This window comes from Pleurodeles waltl, chromosome 4_2 (genome assembly GCF_031143425.1).
Source record: "Pleurodeles waltl isolate 20211129_DDA chromosome 4_2, aPleWal1.hap1.20221129, whole genome shotgun sequence".
Taxonomy (NCBI): Eukaryota; Metazoa; Chordata; class Amphibia; order Caudata; family Salamandridae; genus Pleurodeles; species Pleurodeles waltl.
The window spans coordinates 117,947,648-117,970,122 of record NC_090443.1 but is presented as its reverse complement, the minus strand read 5'-3'; the positions used below and the strand labels follow the sequence as shown (position 1 = coordinate 117,970,122).

The following is a 22,475-nucleotide window of genomic DNA, read 5'->3' as shown; positions in this document are numbered from 1 at the left end:
GAAGGAAAATGTGTGATTTCAGTCAGAATTTGGGGTTTGCAGAGCATTGTGGGTAAGAAAACCTTGTGGGATCCATGCAAGGCACACCACCCTGTTGTCCCTTGGTTGTCTAGTTTTCAAAAATGTCTGTGGGTTGTAGGTTTGCATGGGTGGCGCCACAGGATGACCTCAAATATAGCACTCACCCCTGAGGCTTGTCTCTCAACATAGCGATTTTGGACCTTTTGTGTTGTTTTCTCTTGGCTCACCCACACACGTGGGGTACCATTCTTATCAGTAGACGAGTAGGAACTCGGAGTGGTAGGAAACCTGTGGCTCTTCGCAGATCTCATGTCTTTCCGTCACCAAAATATGATAAAAATGTGTGTTTCTTACCAAAGTTTGATGCTTGCAAGGGATTCTAGGTGAAATTACCTGATGGGAGCCATGCATGTCATGCACTCCCTAGGCTCCCTTGGTTGTCTAGCTTTCAAAGTTTTGCAGGTTTGCTTAGGCACTGGCTGAGCTACAGCCCAAAATACACAGCTACCCACGTTGGAAGGAAAAAGGCATTCTTAGTAAGCGCCATATTTATATTTTGACGATCAAAGAAGATTCCATCGCCTTGGCGAAGGACTTGACATCTGCCATATAGAGACTACTCCACCCACCAAATTTAGAAATGACCGCCAAGCTGACTGTCAATACAGAAACATTCACAGGAGGCTTTTTAATTTTGTTGCACTATTTCATCAACGTGATGGATCTATTTTATTGTTTTAACCTTTTTAAAAAACAAAATACCAAAACCAGATTTTCTTTTTGGAAAGAAAATGGCTCTCCCACCATGAGAGTAATCTCCCATGGCAAGGGGGCATTAGACAATTATCACTGCCCTTTACCGCCATGGTTTTCCCAGTGGTGATGGGCAGTGAAAACGGACCTATATGTGTGCACATCTAAATTAGGTGAGTGGACACAGAGGGTGGCCACAGATGGCCCTTACTCAGTCGTGACCTGGGAGGCGTGCAACCATGCCCACAGATTCAGTAGTCTTCCCCACGGCTACACCAATGCTGTATCCACATACATATCAGGCGATTATCTTCATGGTAATAATACTCAGTTGCCATTGTGACAGAGCATCCTCTGCCACAGATATAAATCTGGAACAGATGTTTGAAAATTAATCCACCACTTAGGTTAGTTGGTTTTAGCACCTCCAGAAATGCTAGCTTCACAGCACAAATACTTTTCAAAGTATCTTAATATTGAAACTAAGGATACTGAAGGTGAGCCATAAAGTTGTCAAGGCACCAACCGCTTTACAGTCCATTCACACGCTATTCACAAACAAAACTTTCCTACTGCCGGCCACAGGCCCGGTCCAGCAGATCAGTGTCCTCACATCAACATACAGCCACCAGATGAGATCCCTTCACATTCATATGCAACAGGACAGAATCCTCATTTATGTCCAGACATTGACAGCTGATGCATCCACACCCGTCACAAATGAAAAAACAGTTTGACTACATTTTTACCACATGTCAAGTAACTGCCTCTGTTCGGACCATTACCAAACGCATGCCCAGTAAACCTTTATTAATGGCTCCTATGACAGCCATGTGATGCTCATGAAGACATGTCTTACATGACATGCATCTTTAGCGGAATCACTATCGGAAATCCAATTTATTCCAGTTAGTTAATTCAAAGTTGAGGGTTTCTAAGTATGCCTCTTAGGCTTTAATCCTCTAAATGAGTGAGAACATATACCTTTGAAATTAAGGCAAATATGCTCTGGAATATTGTCGAAGTTCCCTAAAGAGAATGTCATAAACTGTGAAGAACAGTAGTTTTGACGCATAGTGCAGTCAGCGAGAACGTAGCATATATCACACCACCATTATGTGCAGTATGGTGATTGTAATGCACATGTCATACAGTAAATTGAACATATACTAAGTTCTGATGTGGGATGAACATAGCAAGCAAGATACACATTTTACCCATATGTGTAGTGTTGGGTTTACAGTTTTCTAGAGTGCACTATCACCAAAGAGGGTATCTTGTCGCCAATGCAAGACTAGTCGGGCTGATTCATGGAGTAAGCATGTGGAAGAGCCAAGTGTTCAGCTTTATGTGGAATGCACTCATTTCAGAGCTTGCACATATGTGCAGAGGCCCTTTCGGAGCCAATTAGGAGATTTCTATTCTTTTTTGGTGCTGCCTATGCTTAGCAAAGTCGTCTGGAAGGCTTCTGAAATCTAGTATTGAGATATGCAGGACTAATGCTGTGTAAGACTTTGAAAGTGTGTTCCAGGAGTTTGAAAAGAGCTATGGATTGGGAGTCAGTGAAGCTGTTTCAGGTGCTGGGTGTGTGCATGTTGGGATGTTGAGGGAGGAGGCTCCCTGCTGCGTTCTGTATGGTTTGGAGTCATCTGCTTAGTTAAGTGAGGGAGTAATTCAGTATCAGGGTGAGAATCCGTTGGTGCAGGTGAAGTGATGGCATGTGTATCTGTACTACATTTACTAGCTGTCTTCTACCTATGATATCCCTATGACAGCACACCTAGCTAAGCTTTTCTTACCTGTTCATGTGTCTGTCCTCATCAGAGTCCTGACTAATCCTGTATACTTGCCAAGTGAACCTATATTAACGCCTTCCGTCGCTAGCTGTTGAAGCGCAAGAAAACATGTCTTTCATGCATCTTCAGCGCACTCACTGTGCTGAATCCAACTCCTTCCAGTTTGTGGATGCAAGTTGGTGGTGTCCGAGTGTGCCTCTGAGGCTGCATTCTTTAAACTGAGTTAGCATATCTACCTTTGAAACTAAGGCAAACATGCTGGGGAATACTTCCTAAGTTCCCTAAAGTAATAAGCCAAACAAATGTCCTGTGGGACTCATTCACTCACACTTCTGCTTTTGCTTTGAAAGTGTGAAAAATCAATTAGTAACTTGTATCAGAATTAAGGCTCCCAGTTTTCAATTTTTAAAGATTTTTACAGATAAAAACAGACAGAAAACAATTTGTTTCCTGCCTGTATTTATTTTTAAAAGCGGAAAAATACTGAAAATTGTGCTTCTAATGAGTGACTTTCCATGCAGTCTGGTGTGAATTCCAAGACAACATATATGAGTAGATACACAGCATGGAAAGTTAAAAACAGTTTTAAATACAGGCATATGTTAAAATATATTTGTGCTAAATTGCTAATATTTACCTGTGGGCGTCACGTTTTGCTATATTTAGCTGCTGAATTTGCCAAAACGCTAAAGGAATCAAAAATTGAGTGCATGTTTAGCAGTGAAATGAATGTGGAAATGTACCATTTTTGACTCTACTTATTCACAAACCCCAAAATAAATATGGATAATACCAAATAAGATGACCAAACAATAAATCTGGACAGAAATGTTAAAAAAATAAATACCATAAAACCGGTAGCCCTAAATAGGATCTCTAAAAATTCATAAAATACATAAGCTATTTTTATAAATTGGTGTCTCATTTCTGTCGTGTTGTGTGACTTTCTTTTGTTGTTGTTTGGTGCTATTAACCCGTTCTGTGCCCAGGACGTAATGGTTACGTCCTGAGGCACAGTGCTGCTGTGCCCAGGACGTAACCATTACGTCCTGTGCACAGAGCCCAGAGGGAGCGCTAGCGCTCCATCTGTGGGGTTCCCCCCCACCCCCCCCCCAAATCAGGGATGGAAGGGGAAGCCCTTCCCCTCCCACCCCCAACCCCCCCTGTGACGTCAGCGCGCAAGCGCGTGCTGATTAGTCACAGGGTGCAAAGCATTTCTCTTTCAAACCCATGGGGGAGGCCCGGAGGGGCTTCAAAGGGAAGGAAATGTAGTTCCTTCCCTTTTGAAGTCTCTCACAGGGTTTCAAAAGCCGGATTGCCCCACTAGACACCAGGGATTTTTTTTTTCCCTGAAACTGGCATGTTTTTTGGGAAGGCCTATTCTACCCCCCCTGGGGGCAGAAAAGGCCTATTATTAGGCCGATCTGCCCCCGGGGGGGGGGGGGGGGCAGAAACCTCTAGGCACCAGGGATCTTTTTTTTTTTTTCTTTTTGTAATGTTTTTTTTTTTTTTTTTTTAGGTGGGGAGTGACCCCTTAGGCAAGGGTCGCTCCCCTAGGGGGCAATATATATTTAGGCCATCAGATTGGCCTATTTTGATGAGGCCAATCTGCCCCCAAGGGGGGCAGAAACCATTAGACACCAGGGAGTTTATTTTTTTTGCGTGAATTTCACGCAACAGGAGCGACCCCTTGGGCAAGGGTCGCTCCCAGGGGGGGGCATTTTTTTTGGAAGGCCTTTTCTGCCCCCCTGGGGGCAGAAACCTCTAGGCACCAGGGATCATTTCTTCTTTTTTTTTTTTTTTCTTTTTGTTATGTTTTCTTTTATTTTTGTAGGTGGGGAGCGACCCCTTAGGCAAGGGTTGCTCCCCTAGGGGGCAAATTATATTCAGGCCATTTCTGGGGGCAGATCGGCCGATTTTAGGTCAATCTGGAAACCACTAGGCACCAGGGATCTTTTTTTTTGCGCCGTCACGCAAGGGGAGCGACCTTGTAGGCAAGGGTCGCTCCCTGGGGGGGGGGGGGACAAATTTATTTTAGGCCATCTCTACCCCCCCTATTATTAGGCCGATCTGCCACCAGGGGGGGCAGAAACCTCTAGGCTCCAGGGCAATTTTTTTTTTTGTGTTTTTTTTTTTTTTGTTTTGTTTTTTTAGAGATGGGGAGCTCAGGCAAGGGTCGCTCCCCTGGGGGGCAAATTGTATTTAGACCATTTCTGCCCCCCTTGGGGGCAGATTGGTCGATTTTAGGTCAATCTGCCCCCAAGGGGGCAGAAACCACTAGGCACCGGGGATTTGTTTTTTGGCGCTAATGTCACGTAGGGGGAGCGACCCCGTAGGCAAGGGTCGCTCCCGGGCAGGGGGAGTTTGGGGTGGTGGGGGGTCAAATTTATTATAGGGCATTTCTGCCCCCCCTGGGTCCGGCTGAGCTAGAGGCCAAAATCCACAGGTAGGCACTTTGCAAAAAACACCTCTGTTTTCTGTGAAAAAATATGTTGTGTCCACGTTGTGTTTTGGGCCATTTCCTTTCGTGGGCGCTAGGCCTACCCACACAAGAGAGGTACCATTTTTATCGAGAGACTTGGAACGCTGGGTGGAAGGAAATTTGTGTCTCCTCTCAGATTCCAGAACTTTCTGTCACCGAAATGAGAGGAAAAAGTGTTTTTTGGCCAAATTTTGATGTTTGCAAAGGATTCTGGGTAACATAACCTGGTCAGAGCCCCGCAAATCACCCCATCTTGGATTCCCCTGGGTTTCTAGTTTTAAAAAATGCACTGGTTTGCTAGGTTTCCCCAGGTGCCGGCTGAGCTAGAGGCCAAAATCCACAGGTAGGCACTGTTTTCTATGAAAAAATGTGATGTGTCCACGTTGTGTTTTGGGCCATTTCCTGTCGCGAGCGCTAGGCCTACCCACACAAATGAGGTATCATTTTTATCGGGAGACTTGGGGGAACGCTGGGTGGAAGGAAATTTGTGGTTCCTCTCAGATTCCAGAACTTTCTGCCACAGAAATGTGAGGAACATGTGTTTTTTTTTTTTTAGCCAAATTTTGAGGTTTGCAAAGGATTCTGGGTAACAGAACATAGTCTGAGCCACACAAGTCACCCCATCTTGGATTCCCCTAGGTCTCTAGTTTTCAGAAATGCACAGGTTTGGTAGGTTTTCCTAGGTGCCGGCTGAGCTAGAGGCCAAAATCTACAGGTAGGCACTTTGCTAAAAACAGCTCTGTTTTCTGTGATGTGTCCACGTTGTGTTTTGGGGCATATCCTGTCGCAGGCGCTAGGCCTACCCACACAAGTGAGGTACCATTTTTATCGGGAGACTTGGCGGAGCGCTGGGTGGAAGGAAATTTGTGGCTCCTCTCAGATTCCAGAACTTTCTGTCACCGAAATGTGAGAAAAATGTTTTTTTTTTTTTTTTTAGCCAAAATTTGAGGTTTGCAAAGGATTCTGGGTAACAGAACCTGGTCAGAGCCCCACAAGTCACCCCATCTTGGATTCCCCTAGGTCTCTAGTTTTCAAAAATGCAAGGGTTTGGTAGGTTTCCCTAGGTGCCGGCTGAGCTAGAGGCCAAAATCTACAGGTAGGCACTTTGCTAAAAACAGCTCTGTTTTCTGTGATGTGTCCACGTTGTGTTTTGGGGCATATCCTGTCACGGGCGCTAGGCCTACCCACACAAGTGAGGTATCATTTTTATCGGGAGACTTGGGGGAACATAGAATAGCAAAACAAGTGTTATTGCCCCTTGTCTTTCTCTACATTTTTCCCTTCCAAATGTAAGACAGTGTGTAAAAAAGACGTCTATTTGAGAAATGCCCTGTAATTCACATGCTACTATGGGCACCCCGGAATTTAGAGATGTGCAAATAACCACTGCTTCTCAACACCTTATCTTGTGCCCATTTTGGAAATACAAAGGTTTTCTTGATAGCTATTTTTTACTCTTTATATTTCAGCAAATGAATTGCTGTATACCCGGCATAGAATGAAAACCTACTGCAGGGTGCAGGTCATTTATTGGCTCTGGGTACCTAGAGTTCTTGATGAACCTACAAGCTCTATATATCCCCGCAACCAGAAGAGTCCAGCAGACGTAACGGTATATTGCTTTCGAAAATCTGACATTGCAGGAAAAAGTTACAGAGTAAAACGTAGCAAAAAATTTATGTTTTTTTCACCTCAATTTCAATATTTTTCTTTTTCAGTTGTTATTTTCTGTAGGAAACCCTTGTAGGATCTACACAACTTACCCCTTGCTGAATTCCGAATTTTGTCTACTTTTCAGAAATGTTGCGGTTTCTGGGATCCAGCATTGGTTTCATGCCCATTTCTGTCACTGACTGGAAGGAGGCTGAAAGCACAAAAAATCGTAAAAATGGGGTATGTCCCAGTAAAATGCCAAAATTGTGTTGAAAAATTGGGTTTTCTGATTCAAGTCTGCCTGTTCCTGAAAGCTGGGAAGCTGGTGATTTTAGCACCGCAAACCCTTTGTTGATGCCCTTTTCAGGGAAAAAACCACAAGCCTTCTTCTGCAGCCCCTTTTTCCCATTTTGTTTTTAAAAAAAACGAAATTTTCACTGTATTTTGGCTAATTTCTTGGCCTCCTTCTGGGGAATCCACAAAGTCTGGGTACCTCTAGAATCCCTAGGATGTTGGAAAAAAAGGACGCAAATTTGGCGTTGGTAGCTTATGTGAACAAAAAGTTATGAGGGCCTAAGTGCGAACTGCTCCAAATAGCCAAAAAAAGGCTCGGCACAGGAGGGGGAAAAGGCCTGGCAACGAAGGGGTTAAATGGTTTACACTTTGCTAAGCCTTACTCCTCCTAGCCACAGCTACAGAGGTTTGAGCGTTAAAGTTAAGTAAATGTACCTGTCTGGACCCAAGACAGTATTTGAGAGTGTACTGTGCGATAAGGCCTCACAGCTATGTCATATAGTACACCCAAATCCTCACAGAGTGAATAAGAACAACCAGGTTCTTCAGCCATACAATGCGAGTCGTGAAAACTTGCTCTTGGTATTCGAAAATATTAACCCACCTGATCCAGATGGCAACATACAATGCATTTGTTTATCATCGGACAACCACGGGAAGACTCATGTCTTTCCTTGACTTTCAGTTGTCCATCATTGAAAGTCTTACTGCTACAGAAGAAGCAGTCTTCACTTCACATGCTCTGGAGGAAGTGGCAAGGCTGCAGAATCAACTCTTTGCTGATCACATTCCTGAAACAGCTCGAAAAACTCACACATGTTGTCACTGATGGAACTCTGCTGACTGAAACATCACACCCAGATTCTGCTCCATTTTCTGTTCCTTCAGATGCTGTCTCAGTATCTGCTGCCTCAGTCTCTGATCCTACCTAAGAGCTGTCCATCAGAACCTGAGTTAGGGCCTGGGCAGCAGTCATCCACCGAGATGCCATCTCTACTGACTGGCTAAAACCTTCAGCCTAAAACTCTGTCCTACGTAGAAAGCAGAAGTATTGCTCTAAATCTAAATCAGTCTGTGGGGGTGTGCATCTGTTAGATGTGTGCAACAGTAAATAAACAAAAAACATACTGTTTTGGAAAATCTGCTGGTTATCCAAAGGCACTAAAAATAGACAAAAAAAGATACAGCATTACTTCACCTTGCCACAAACCCAATATCACAACATACTTTTTCCATGGCTTAAGCAAAACATTATTGTTGGGGGTGCTGCTGCCAGTATAAAATTAATTTCCAGATGCCACAGATCAAGCTTTTGATCTTAAGAAGCACCAGGGGCAAGTGTTTGGGCGGATGGCCATGTCCCCCCCAAGAGAGAATTTTTAAAAAAAAATGTTTATGTGCTTATGAAAAAAAATAAGTGCAATTGTCAGGGAGTCTGCCATCCTGACAAAAAGGCTGACCCCTCTTGGCCCTCATTTTTTAGGGGAGAGGTTGAGGGGTGTTTTCCCTTGGGGAAGGGGCTGAGGATGTATGTGTGTCTATGAATGTATATCAAGCAAACTTCAGCAGTTACCAGCCTGCTGCTTGATCACTGACAGTGCCGATTATGGCATTACTGCTATTACGTCGTAGAAATCCAGGCTGACTCCAAAAATAATAAATGACAACACTTTATTGTATTCACATCGTCTTGAGTACCGTCATCTTTTATTTTTGGAGTTGCCTGTGGATATGTGTGTATGTATATATACTTGGTGAATGGGTCGACAACCCCCCACCAAACCAGATTGCTGGTGACCTAGTGGTATTCCTGCTTGTTGATTGCGGTATGAGTGGGATCACCGAGCAGGAGTAGGTTTGTGAAAGGCATCTCTGGAAAGGGGAGAATCTCCCCTTTAAAGAAATGCCTCTCACAAACATATGGAGGCATCCTACCAAGAGAAATCCCTCACCAGACGTGGGAGCAGCTCTCTTACCTGCCGCTTCACTGCTCCAGCTGGGATTTGGTGCATTATCTCTGTCATGTGGCATGGTGATGTTACAGATGGTTGGAAGAGGGTGGGGGCTGACACCGTAGCAATTCCGCATATCCCTCATCTTTTAAAAGAAATAAAGGAATCCTCTGTATCCTTTTCAGCCCTCCCTGGTGTTGCCACTGGGGAGGGTGTGTGGGTTTTGGCTATTGGCCAACACCTGCACGCAAGGGGTTACGTGAGATCTGAGAGAGAGAAGGCTTTGAAGGCTGACGAATAGTCTGTAGACATGGTTCAGAGCAATGCAATTAATTTGACAAAAACGTTTGATCATAGCATTCCTAGTTCCATGTGTGAGTAGCTGATCCAGTCAATTACCTAGGTCTGGTACTTGTAGTCCAGATTTTATTAAAAGCTACATAGAACTTCGAGTCCCACAATAAAAGGCAAAACACCTGACTGGATAAGCTGCTCATTAATTGGCCTGAGAAACATGAGATCTTTGTATGTGAAAAGTAGTTGCTAAGTGGGCTATACATTTTTAGGGGACATGGAGTCATTAAGTAAATCTGCCCAAATGCCCTGAGTCAACTTTTAACCTTCCGCCCCCACAAAGCCGTACATCACAAATGGCACCTGTTGGTCACTCCTGTACAGTGTCACCACACAAAACTACCCATGTAATCAGTTAAACAAAAACCCCAATCCCCTGTGACAAAGGTAAAAAGGTTGAAGAAGAGGGTACCAGATATGTTTAGTAAGAAAAAGGATTCCACACAGATCTCACCCCCGTTGACAATCCTGTGGAGCTGGAGCAGCCTTGTTGAAATGGAACCTTGAAGCCTGGAGAGAATGTAGAAACTAGTTAACCCAGCCATTCCTTGCAAAAACAGGTTTGAAGTTTTTGGTATACGAGGGGTGGGGAGAGGGGGGAGGGGGGAGGTGTATCCACTGTTGATTGTGTCACACCATGCAATGTGTCCCCAGATTTAGCCAAACTAATGGGGGTGAGTGAGGGGCTGAGGAACAAGGTGAGTGATTTGAGACTGGCCATTATGACACTAGAAAGGAAAGTAGCTGAGGCAAATCTTCCTAAGGAGGCCCCAAAGCATTCATTACCCACCTTGACGCAGGAGGGTACAGACATCCCTGCACTAATCCTGCCCTCTCTTCCTCCTCAGGTGTATGAGGAAGTGGCACACAACACCGAAGACACTCATGAATTAATGGTTCCCGCCTCCAAGCTTGCTCGAATTCTAAATCCAAATCATAGACCTCTAGAGTTCATGACCACAGAGGCATGAACATCAGGGAGGGGAGGGGTGGTGGTCTGGCTGTTGGAAAGAAGCAGCAAGGGGCATCCCTTAATAGTCACAGAAATGTACGGAGGGGAGAATGTTGTGGGGCTGCCCAGTTTACAACAAAGCCATTCCACACAAGTTGCCACCCAAGGGTAGGGTCTGGGGGCTCACAAATTCAGGTCACACCCTTTACAACACCCTTTAGAAGAGGGATAGATCTTCTGGTACCAAGTTCCCAGGATTAGTGAGGGTTGCTAGGAAGATAAGGACTCTTTAACCAACAAGACCACCCATTGGTTTAGACATGTAAAGAGCTACTACTCATTTATTAAGAGTGACATTTATAGGAGTTGAGCGGATTGTGATTTCGTATCTTCTCCATGATGTAGCGAGAGTAGCCCTGAAGGACCAAATTGTGGTTTATGGTCTTTTTGTTTATGGACACTTGTAGCATCTCGAAGGCCAACACCCAAACCCAGATTAGGTACAGATCAGACTTGACAGTGCAGCATACCCCTAGGCTTGAAAGCTGTGGCTCAGGTGGGCATAGCAGTTTGAGGAATGTTGATTGACTATGTAGTTCAGCTACCCTGGCAAATCCCACAGGCAAAGGTCAGGTGGCTATAGGCTTGTGGGCCTAGGACCCAAGGAGATTCACATTTGGGGGTGGTGCTCTGCCACTGGGTCCAGGTTACCAGCTCCTTTGGAACTGAAGGGGTTAATAGGTCTAATGATGGCCCCTGAAAACCTAAATAGGCTTCCTACGCAGGGAGGGGCTCATGTCCCCTGTGATAAGGAAGCTTCTCTTGAACATGCCACCAAGCCAACAAAAGTCATGGAATGTGGCTGGAATATGCAATAAGCAGGGGAATACAGACTGGGGGCGGTTTATAGACCAGCATGACATCGGCCTCTTTCAGGAGCCATGGAGCACTGTACCTGTGATTAGGAATGGATACACTTAATTTTGCATTAATGCAATATTCGTCATGGGGAAGATCTTCGGGGGGGGCTGGTGACATGGATTAAGACAGAATTACAGTTCATAGTAACAGTTCTACCATTTAATTTACAGAATGTGCTCGCTGTAAGGGTAGACTTTTCGAGTAGTAATTCAGTGGTGTTGATCAATGTGTATACAATCAAAAAGAGCACACAGTTCCTAAAAGAAAAGTGGGAAAGTATGGGCACTTCTAATTTAGAAGCTAGAACCCTCACACATCCATTGGATGTAACACTTCATCATTGGGTCTGCTCCACGTTGGGCTGCACATACTTTCCTGCTTTTCTTTTAGGAACTGTGTGCTCTTTTTGATTGTAGACTAATGTTTAGGGAGACTGCACACTGGACCTGACTACAATTCTCCCTGTCCCTCTTTTTTTTGTGATCAATGTGTATAACCAAGTCAAAGGGGCAAAGAAGGGACCCAGGCTATAAGCATTTTAAATAATTTCTTACTATCTGACAAGGGTAAAGGAGAGATTATAATAGCAGGTGATGTGAATTCTACCTTTGAACCCCTTAGGCCTTTTGATCAAGACATGTTGGCTGAAGAGGGTGTGAAACAGGGAGTCCTCCCCCCCCCCCCCCCCCCCATTGACCTCCTCCCAGGGAAATGGTCCCGACCTGCACTGTTGTTTGCGCTAATTTAAAATTTTGATTTAAGAGCAGCAAATGGCAGAACAAAATCTGATATTGAAAGCAAATCTACTATCAGTAGTCATGGCCACACTAATCAGATTGACTACAGTTTAATTGATTTGAAGGGTTGGTTTCTTGTTCAAGATGTGATGTTCATTGAAAGGACAGATAGCAACCATAATGCCCTCAGCATCTTATTATTAGGCACCTTTGCCAATGTCACTCCAAACAAGGGATATGTACAAGTCGGGAATATTGCATTGTCCAATAATGGAAAGCATTCCCTTAAGTCTCCTGATAAAAATGATACCTTACTTGTGTGGGTGGGCCAAGTGCCTGCGACAGAGAAGTGAGAAAGACGTGTACAGATTAAGGGGGCACAAAGTGTGTTCATAAGTGCAGTTTTTTTATAGGTTTTTAGGCTGACTCTGCCTTAGGCACCCACACAAGTGAGCAAAGGCGGCTCCTCCGCTAAGGCAGAGGAGCATCTTCCCACTGGATTGTGCGGGAAAAGGAAAAATAAAATGATAATAACTCAGTGTTATCAGTTTATTTTTCCTGGGAGTAAGGGGCAGGGCTGGGCTGGAGGGAGGGGCCGGAGGAGGGCAGTAGGAAGGGTTTTGTCTGTTTGGTCGGCCGTATTGGGCAGGCCAAAGAGACATGCACACTTTGCATGTTCTCTGCCCGGCTGTATTGCACAGCCATGCGGAGAACCTGCACAGGCTCCCACTCCCAGTCTGAGCGGCGAAGAAGGCGGCTCAGACCAATCAAGAAGCTGCTATCATGCGCTTGACAGCAGTGTTGTGACTGGCTGAGAGCCTGTGTGCAGCCGGGAAGAGGACGAGGATGGAGGGAGATGATTGTGTCTCCCCAAAATGTAAGCGTTTTTTAATACTTAAAAAAAAAAAAAATGTTCACCCCCCCTCCGTTGCGTGGCAGCTGCCACTGCAAGTGAAGTATAATTTTTCTATAGGGAGACCGAGGGGTACGCTGGGTGGTAGGAAATTTGTGGTTTATTTCTGTTTGTGGAAGAATATGGCATATAAATGCAAGGAAAATCTGTGGTTTTAGTCACATTTTGAGATTTGGAGGGCATTGTGGGCAAGAAAAATTGTTGGGGATCCATGAGAGGCACACAACCCTGCACTCCCCTGGATATCTAGTTTTTTAACATATCTAAAGTCACTAGATTTTCCATAGACAAGAAGCGAGCACTACCACGTTTCTTACTTCTGTGATGTCCCAAACACTCATATTGTGAAACAAAGCCCTTTCTTGCTTTGTTAAAAAAGACCCCTCGCCCACCAATCTGGTTGGTCATTGGGGTCCCACCCGAGACACCTTGCTTGCCAGAGGTGTGCTTCACCGCCTGATTACAGTGGAGCAGGTTTTTTTGGGATTTTAATTCCGAACTGAGAGGAGAAGTGCAATAAATGAGTATTGTGGCTACCTGCCATTATTTTTACACACACATACTGGTTGGATTTGGCGCGAGGGTGAGTGATTTTTTAAAATATAAAATTGTACTAACAAAAGATTTCACAAATGTTAAATGCACTGTTAATAATTGAAAGGTCAAAAACTGAACCAATGACTCTCAGCTTGTGAGCTGTAAAGCCGGGACAGACAACAACCCCTTTACAGGCCATTCACACTCATTTCATACGCGACACACACAAGTCCTTTCACACTGCCAGCTGCAGGCCCAGCACATTACAACATCCACAGCAAGAGACAATGTACACCCTGGCAGAGAAAGACAGGAAAGACAATTATCACTGAACAACCATATAGCCATCAAGTACACACAAATACTGGTTGGAATTGGCATGAAGGTGTGTGATGGTTTGATATATAACATTTTATTAGCAAGAAATGTTGCAAAAATGAAAAGAACTGCTAATAATTGAAAGGTCAAAAAACAGAACCAATATTGACAGGAAATGATTGGGAACTGCTGGATCAGGAACTGACAGTGGAAAAGGTGCAGCAGGCTTTGGGAGAGATTGCCTCGGGGAAGGGAGCAGGCCCTAGTGGACTCCCGGTGGAACTTTTTAAGGCCATGGGTAATATCATGGTCCCCCATATGTTGGAAATATTTCGGGTGGCTGGGGCAAAGGGAGTTCTCCCGGAAGACCAAAGACTTGCCACTATAGTGGTCATACATGAGGAGGGCAGACACCCAATGTCCTTTGGCTCCTACTGCCCCATTTCCCTCCTGAACCTGGAGGTCAAAAAATCCTGGTAAACAGATTACGCCCCCACATGGCCACCCTGATACATAGGGATCAAACTGGTTTTATGCCACATAAGAGCACTAGGCTAAATCTAAGGCGCCTTTATGGGATCCTTCATGCTACCGGGGGCGGAAGAGGTAGATGTGCTCTCACTAGAGGCAAGAATGGCCTTTGACAGTATGGAGTGGCCTTATATTCACATGGTCCTGACCAGGCTAGTGTTTGGCCCTGGATTTTGTGCATGGGTCCGCCTGCTAAATACTGGACCACGGGCACGAGTCAGGGTGAATGAGATGTTGTCCTGCTCATTTGAGCTCCATAGAGGAACTAGGCAGAGCTGCCCACTGTCGCCGTGGCTGTTTGCCCTCGCGCTGGAGCCTCTGGCCGTGTGGGTACACCAAGATCCCCTGGTGTGGGGTATACCCGGAGGGAATGGGTGGGAAGCCTGGATATCACTATATGCAGATGACATTCTTTATATGTCACACGGTCCCACCGGTCCATAGATAGACTAATCCACATTTTTCAGCTCTTTGGTACATACTCCGGGTATTAAATAAACTGGGACAAGTCGCTGGTCTTCCCTCTGACGACCGGGGACATCTCCCTGCCACCGCGATGCTTGGCCCAGTTGAATGCCGAGGGATTTAAGTACTTCGGAATTTTACGTGACAAGAGACCCAACAGAGGTTCCTCAAGAAGAATCTCTGCCCCCAGCTGGCCCGACTTGGGGAGGATGTCCTCCATTTGCAGAGGCTCCCCATGTCTCTGATGGGCTGTGCCGCCCTATTTAAAATGATGTTCCTACCTCGCCTACTCTGTGTTCCAAAATACCCTGTATAAAATACCCCCCGAAATACGCAGGCTCCTGTGACGGGGGGAAGCCCGAGAATATCGCTGCCGAAACTACAGAAAAGAATATATGAGGGTGGTATAGCGATCCCTAATATGAGGGCGTACTACTGGGCGGCCCAACTTGTCTCGATTGGGGACTGGGTCCATGCGGAGGTAGAGGAGCCCGCCTACAGAATAGACAGGGACTCCATGGGAGGCAAGGGATACCCTTTGGTGCTGTACTCCCGGAGAGTGGAGGGCCTGCTCCTGCCTCTCACACAGGCAGTGGTAAGGGCATGGAGAGCGGCCACTAAGTTTTTCAGTTGGGACGGAAGATTAACGGCAGAGACTCCACTTTGGTATAGTGACCAACTGCGCAAACATCGGACGTTAAAGGGCTTCTGTGCTTGAAGACTAATTGGCATTGACAAACTTGGGGTGTTTAGAGGGAGGGCTCCCTGATTACATTCACAGATTTACAGACTGAATATGACCTGGGACCCTCTGAGACATTCAAGCATATCCAACTGAGCCATGCCCTGGGCAGGCATCTACATGCAGGGGAACAAGTTCCTGATTTATCCCCACTGGAAGACAACCTGTTGATGGACCCCATACCGGAGAAAGCAATTTCTCTAATTTATAAAAATAAATGATGAATAACTCGCCCGACACTGGGCACACTCTCCGAGAGGCATGGGAGTGGGATTTGGGGCGTATTGAAGATGATGACTGGCAAGATGCCCTCCAGAGTCCAAGAGAGGTCTCGATCCTGGCGGGATTCCGCCTTGTGCAATTCCGAAACCTTCATAGATCATACTACTCTAGAAACCTCCTACATCACATGGGAAATGGGGACTCAGATCTATGCCAAAGAGGGTGTGGTGAGGTGGGCACGTTCTTTCATATCTTGTGGGACTGTCCGATCATACAACTGTTCTGGGGGAAAATAATACACATAATGGCCCAGGTCACGGGACTCAGGGTTGCTCAGGCCCCTTGATGGCTAATACTCCAGATCTCAGGGGAAGAAATCTGGTCGAAACATCAAAAGACTTGTTTGACACTAGCAGCAGGGGTGGCCAAACGGGATGTTGCCCGGTCCTGGGGGCGTCAGAGCCGCCAACCATCCAAAACTGGGAGAGGAACATGGACTGGTGTCGTCATGCTGAGCGGGTAGTCTACCGAGGTAGGGGCTTCTCCAAGAAATGTGATAAAATATGGTTGCAATGGGGACGATATAGAGGACTGTAGAGGGAAGGGTCTAGGTGCCTATGGGGAGATACAGAGTGGGCTACAGGGTAAGGTACAGATAGCAGGTTTGATGATTGTCATAACATCTTCTGTAGACATGCTTGTTTGAATGAAGGCTGAGACCCTTGACCAAGATATAAGAGTTTATTATATTCACTACTTCTGTACTGTATTGAGCTTTGATTTAATAAAAAGATGTTCTAAAAAAAAAACGGAACCAGTAACTCTCAGCTCGTGGGCTGTAAAGCCGCGCTAAGGCACCAACCGCTTTACAGTCCATTCACACACCTTTGACACCCACAAGACCATTCACTCTGTCAGCTGCGGGCCCAGCACATTACAACACTCGCATCAACAGACCGCGCCATTCAAGGGCCCATCACTATTATACACCCACAAACCCAACGCAGCAATCACACCAGCTGACAGTGTGTGTGTGTGGACTGGGGTTTAGTTAGCAGTGTATATAGTGACCAGCAGCAAGTCAGTAGTCACACACTGCCAGCCAAGCACCAGCCCACGTACAACGCCAGCCAAGTGCCACTCCATGCACACCACCAGCCAAGCGCAACTCCACACACACCACCAGCCAAGGGCCAGTTCTCACACACCACCATCACATTTTTGTTTAAAAAAAAAAAAAAAAGAAAACACAAACTAATTGTAAGTAAATATGAACTAGCACAAAAGCTTTAACTAAATACATGACACTCATGCTAACTGTGAAACTGAACAAACAATATAAAACTGGCAGTTCACTTTTATGCTTACTGTGGCTCCCAAAAATTATTTAGGGTGTGGTACATTCTGAAACAATCAGACACACACACACCCCAGGTTTAGAAGGACAGTCAGGGTAGTACATAAAATGCTGCTTCCGCGCACCTCTTTGCATACAGACTGTAAATCTCCTACTGGGAAATTCTTTATTGGGCGTGCGAGGAATGTGATGAACAAAGTGGCAATCTTTCAATCTAGCCACATCCTCCACCCCACCAAATCTAGGAACACTTGCCTATTCCACTGCACAACACTGCCTATCACAGACTGCTGAAACTGAGCAAATGTAATCCCCGACTCTGGAGAACAATCCTTGAATACAACAAAAGCATTAAAGGTTGCTAAGTGTAATAAATGGATAGCCAACTTCTTATACCAAATGTAAGCCTTAAGAACAGCAGTTTAAGGTTCCAACCTTTGATCTGCTGTAGCAACACCACCCTTGTGCTTATTATACTCTAAAATGCACACAGGTTTGCACACTTCAGCAACCTGACCCCAAACAGTCACAGGTGAAGTACTTTCATCATGGATGGTAGTCAGCATGTAGACATCTCTCTCGTCTGCAAATTTCACAGCTAAGAGTTCATCACTACGCAAAGCACTGCACTGTCCCCTCTCAGGTTATTTACAAACAAGCTCTCTTGGGTAACCTTTACGGTTAGAGTGGATTGTGCCACAACAGTATCCACTTTGACCAATTCCCTGAACAATTGCACACCGGTGTACAAGTTATCTACATATAAATGGTGACCTTAGTGAGAAGATTGTGTGTGAATTTGGTAAAGGACTTTTTGACAAACTCGAAAAGTGGACGGAATACCAGGGGGTCAATACTGGAATCCCTGCCAGTGGATATTGAGAAATTATGGGCACAGCCAGTCCTACTCTTAGACAGCATATACATCTTAATTCCATAACGTGCCCTCTTGCTGGGAATGTACTGCCTAAAAACAAATGTCCCTTGAACAGGATCAAAGGCTCGTCAACAGCTATTTCTCTCCCTTGAATGCTGATCTGGGAAAACTGATCTACACAGTGATCAAGGACAGGCCAAAACTTAAAAAGATGGTTGCAATCAGGGTGATCTTGTGGCAACTCTAAAGCGTTATCAACAAAATGCAGCAACCGAAGCAGAAGCAAACACCAATCATGACTGATGACTCATGGTTGCAGGGATTTTAGCCATTGCCATCAAGGGACTAGTAGACCAATATGAAGATAGCGACAGCTTCCTTATCATGCCAGTCAATTTTTTTTTTTACTCAAAAACGTATTACTCTCATCCCGATTTGTGAGAGTCCTCTGTGTAGCTCTAGAGAGGGGCCTAAGTCTGGCACTGTTATCCCTCAACTACTGTTCAGCATACATATTAGTCTATTCAACAATCTAATCTAAAATACATTGTCCATAAACAACTGAAATAAATTTACAGGCAAAAAGCTTTGAGTATTCACTCTACACCCTGCGACACCAGTAAAGTCAGGAAATGCTGGCTGCACTATGTTTGGGGCAACCCAGAGGTCAGCTCTTTCAATGGGAAGCCTTTCAGCTGCAGGCTGCAAATCAGATGCCTCTTGCTGCGCAATCGGCACATCAGTGTTCTCCTGCAAAAGTCACTTCATCCAAAATATGGCCAACCTGCCCTTCAGGGAGGCTGAAAAAGGGCAAAACATTTCCCTAATGAAGAGGAGCAACCCTTGCCCAAGAGGCCACTCCAGACATACAGCAATAACATCCCTGGTGTCTAGTGGCTTTCTATCCCAAGGGCAGATGGGCCTAAAAATATGGCCAATATGCTCTGGGGGGGGGGGCAAAAAGCAGCCAAAGCAATTCCCCAATAAAGGGGAGCGATCCTTGCCCAAGGGATGACTCCCCAACATAGAAAATTTAAATCCCTGGTGTCCAGTAGCCTTCCGCACCCCCTCTCCCCCCGCTTCCCCCCCACCCCACCCCACCCCACCTGGTGGCAGATAAGGTCTAAGAGCAGCCAGTCTGCACTTGGGGGGTGGGGGGGGTCTTCTGCCTTCCTACTTATCTCATATCAGAGCTTACAGAACATCTCTGGAATGCACTTCTGAGTTCAAAGAAGACCTTTATTGTTGTTAATTCTTCCCCACCCACAAGTTCTTGAGAGACGAATTAATAGATTTCAAGCACAAAAGTGGTCGCAGCAATGAAAACAAAATATATCACAGCACTTCTCAGTTGCAATGTACACAGCAGGTTATATATATAAGATATTCAATGCAAAGCAAAACAAATTAAATTCTTCACCGTGTGAGAAACTATATACAGCTTCATCTTTCTGGGGTCTGCAAGTTTATGACTCCGGTCAACTGCGAGAAAGAGATTATCTACCCACACGGGAGACTGGCAACTGGTGCCAAGTTCCAGCCTGAAGTCAAGCAGATTCGAATCTAAATCTCTGAAGCCCCGAGTCATCCTTACAAAAGCGTGCCACCTCCTCTCAGACTTGGGAAAACTACGCAAGCCTTTGGAGACTGGCCAGATCCCCTAGACTTCTCCTCTTCTTAAGCCTGAGCAGAAAGGAAAACACCAAATGTACTCTCTCTTATCAGGTCTAGTCTTGTATGAAGAAAACAGCTTGGTTCATCTTGTGGAAAAACACAGCTTGGAAAAATACAGCTTGGATTCTCAACTGCAATGTCTAACTCCACGTCAAAGCCAATAGGCAGCTAGGCTGAATACAAAATGTAATGTCTAATATCATGTCAAAGCCAATAGGCAGCTGAACTGAATACAGCATGTCAAAGCCAATAGGCAGAATACAGAATGTAATGGCTAATGCAATGTCAAAGCCAATAGGCGGCTAACCTGAATACAGAAAGTAATGGCTAATGCCATGTCAAAGCCAATAGGCGGCTAAACTGAACAAAACATATAATGTGCTACTGGTGAACATTGAGCAACTAATATGCGCAGTGGTGAAACACAAAGTCATTGGTCAAACACAATTAATAGCATCACGGGCGGGGGGATATATACAAAAATGCCCCCCAAGAGGAGTGACCCTTGCCAAATAGGTTGCTCCCCGCAATCATTAATAATATTCCCTGGCTTCTAGTGGGTCCCCCCCACACCTCTGATTTGGCCTAAAAGCAGATGAATCTGCCCGGGGGGTTGACACACATTATGCCCCCTTGCCTAAAGGGTCGCTCCCCCCAAAAATAAAAAAATAAATCCCTGGTGGCCCAGTGGGGAGGATTCCTGCTCCACGATCATGGCACCACCCACGACCGTTGAGCAGAAATCCACTGTTTACAGGTATAGGGGAAAAGTCCTTTTCCCTTGCATCTGTAAAACCAAACCCCCTCAAACCCACTTTCAGAGGAGAAGGACTTACCTTTACGTCCTCTCCCAGTGCGTGCTGGAAGCAAATGGCTCCCTGCACATCCCTGGCTGCATTTGATGACAATGGTGCACTGTGAGTGCGCAAACTTCATCAGATCGCTGATGAGGGGGTGGTTGCGTATGCCATTTCCGGTGGGAGGGTGAAAGTGGGCTGCCCACAGGAGGAGCACCAGCGCTTCCACCGCAGTCAGGTACAAGGACGGAATGGTTCAGTCCTCCGGACACGATCACCAGTGCACATGATGGAACAGTTCCTTCATGCGCACCGAAGGGCTTAACAGAGCTATTGTAAACAATTTTGTGTTCAACATTTGTTATTATTGGTTGGTATTTCTATCAATCTCAATTGCTTACTTCTTATTCAGTGGCTTTCTTTCCTCTTCCTGTGTTTATTGCCTGCCCTCTGGGGTATAGATTCCTTTGTGTCCTTTAGATTGGATGACTTGTATCCTTCTGCAGTATACAATTGAGGACCACTTTTGTCATTTTTGTTTAGCCCTCCATAGGAGCGCATGTTTTCTTGCTCTCCTTTTTCTGTGCTGCATCCACCCTCGCATCACTGTTCCCAAAACTCTCCCTGGTGCTATCCTCCAGCTCATCTGTTGCTACCCCTTCTGTTCCCACTCAGCTTTTTTTTTTTTTTTTTTTTTTAATTCCCTTACCCAACACATCACCTGCTCCATTATTACCCCAATCCTCCCTGCTGACTGTTGCTTCCCGGTGGAGTTGAGTCACTCCCCTTCCCTAACTCTGCATTTTCTCCCTTTGCTGTCCCTAATTTTCTTTGTGGATTCTCTTCAATGCATATTTTTTAATTTACTGCTTCAAGAAAGGGGGTCTATTTTTTAAAATAGAATCCTCTGATAGTAAAGAATGTTATTGTTATTCAAAATAAATTCATTTGTATCCAGGCCAGCACTCCTATCAAATTGCAGAGAGGGATCCGAGTTGTTTTAAATGCATTAAGTTTTCGATAATGATTTGTATTACAATCTTGTCTTCACAAGTCCTCATTTTACAAAAAAAAATAAACAAAACTTTATTACTCAAGATAGCCCTCATTCTGCCCCCTCACAACTGACCTTATGTTTAAATCAAATCAAATCAAATCATTAATATTTATAAAGCGCGCTACTCACCCGTGCGGGTCTCAAGGCGCTAGGGGAAAAAAAGGGGGGTTACTGCTGCTCGAAAAGCCAGGTTTTTAGGAGTCTCCGGAATGCGGAGTGGTCCTGGGTGGTCCTAAGGCTGGTGGGGAGGGTGTTCCAAGTCTTGGCTGCCAGGAAGGAGAAGGACCTCCCACCCGCCGTGGAGCGGCGGATGCGAGGGACGGCAGCGAGCGCGAGGCCCGAGGAACGGAGTAGACGGGTGGGGGCGTAGAAGCTGAGGTGACGGTTGAGGTAATCCGGTCCCTTGTTGTGGAGGGCTTTGTGTGCGTGGGTGAGAAGTCGGAAGGTGATCCTTTTGCTGACTGGGAGCCAATGCAGGTGTCTCAGGTGTGCGGAGATGTGGCTGTTGCGGGGTACGTCGAGGATGAGGCGGGCCCTCTGGGGTATAGCTTATCATCCTCTTTCTGTCTTAAATACAAACTTTGTGTTTTTGCTCCACAGCCTTCAGTCATGTCTGCTCAACAAACCTCCTTCAATCCTGTTCTCAACCAGCACAAGGTCCAGGGGCCTGTTCTCAGCCATTGCTGCAAAAGCTAGATATGTCAATGAGAAATACCAGCGGTTTCTCGAACGGAAGTTCCCGAAGTTTTACTTGTTGTATTCAACTTTCATGAAAGGTAAGCATGAAATAATTTCTAGGCCCTTGATTCGAACTGATCTGAAATGTTAGAACATAAAACAGCCCCTGGAAATACTGTTGCTGCATCTTGTAGTTTTCCCCTGGGTGGTTTCACCTCTTGAGTTATACCTCAGAATGAAGGCTGGCATGCGGATGTGGTTTACAGAATGAGAAAACTTTAAGTTGTCTCTCTTTTGGCTCTGTTTTTTTCCTGCCCCATATTTAGGAGCAAATATTGATAAAATCAAATCAGGTGCAAGCATTGTTTGCCTCTAGTTTGATATTTAACGGG

The 22,475-nt window shown here is 45.4% G+C and overlaps 1 protein-coding gene across 1 annotated transcript in view; it reads left to right on the top strand.

Moving 5' to 3' along the window:
• The window catches only part of LETMD1 (LETM1 domain containing 1), an 84,954-nt gene that overhangs the window by 5,120 nt on the left and 57,359 nt on the right, over nt 1-22,475 (top strand). Inside the window, exon 2 of the mRNA XM_069230909.1 lies at nt 22,006-22,181. Coding sequence (XP_069087010.1) covers nt 22,006-22,181 — 176 coding nt within the window. The remainder of the gene's footprint in view (nt 1-22,005; nt 22,182-22,475) is intronic.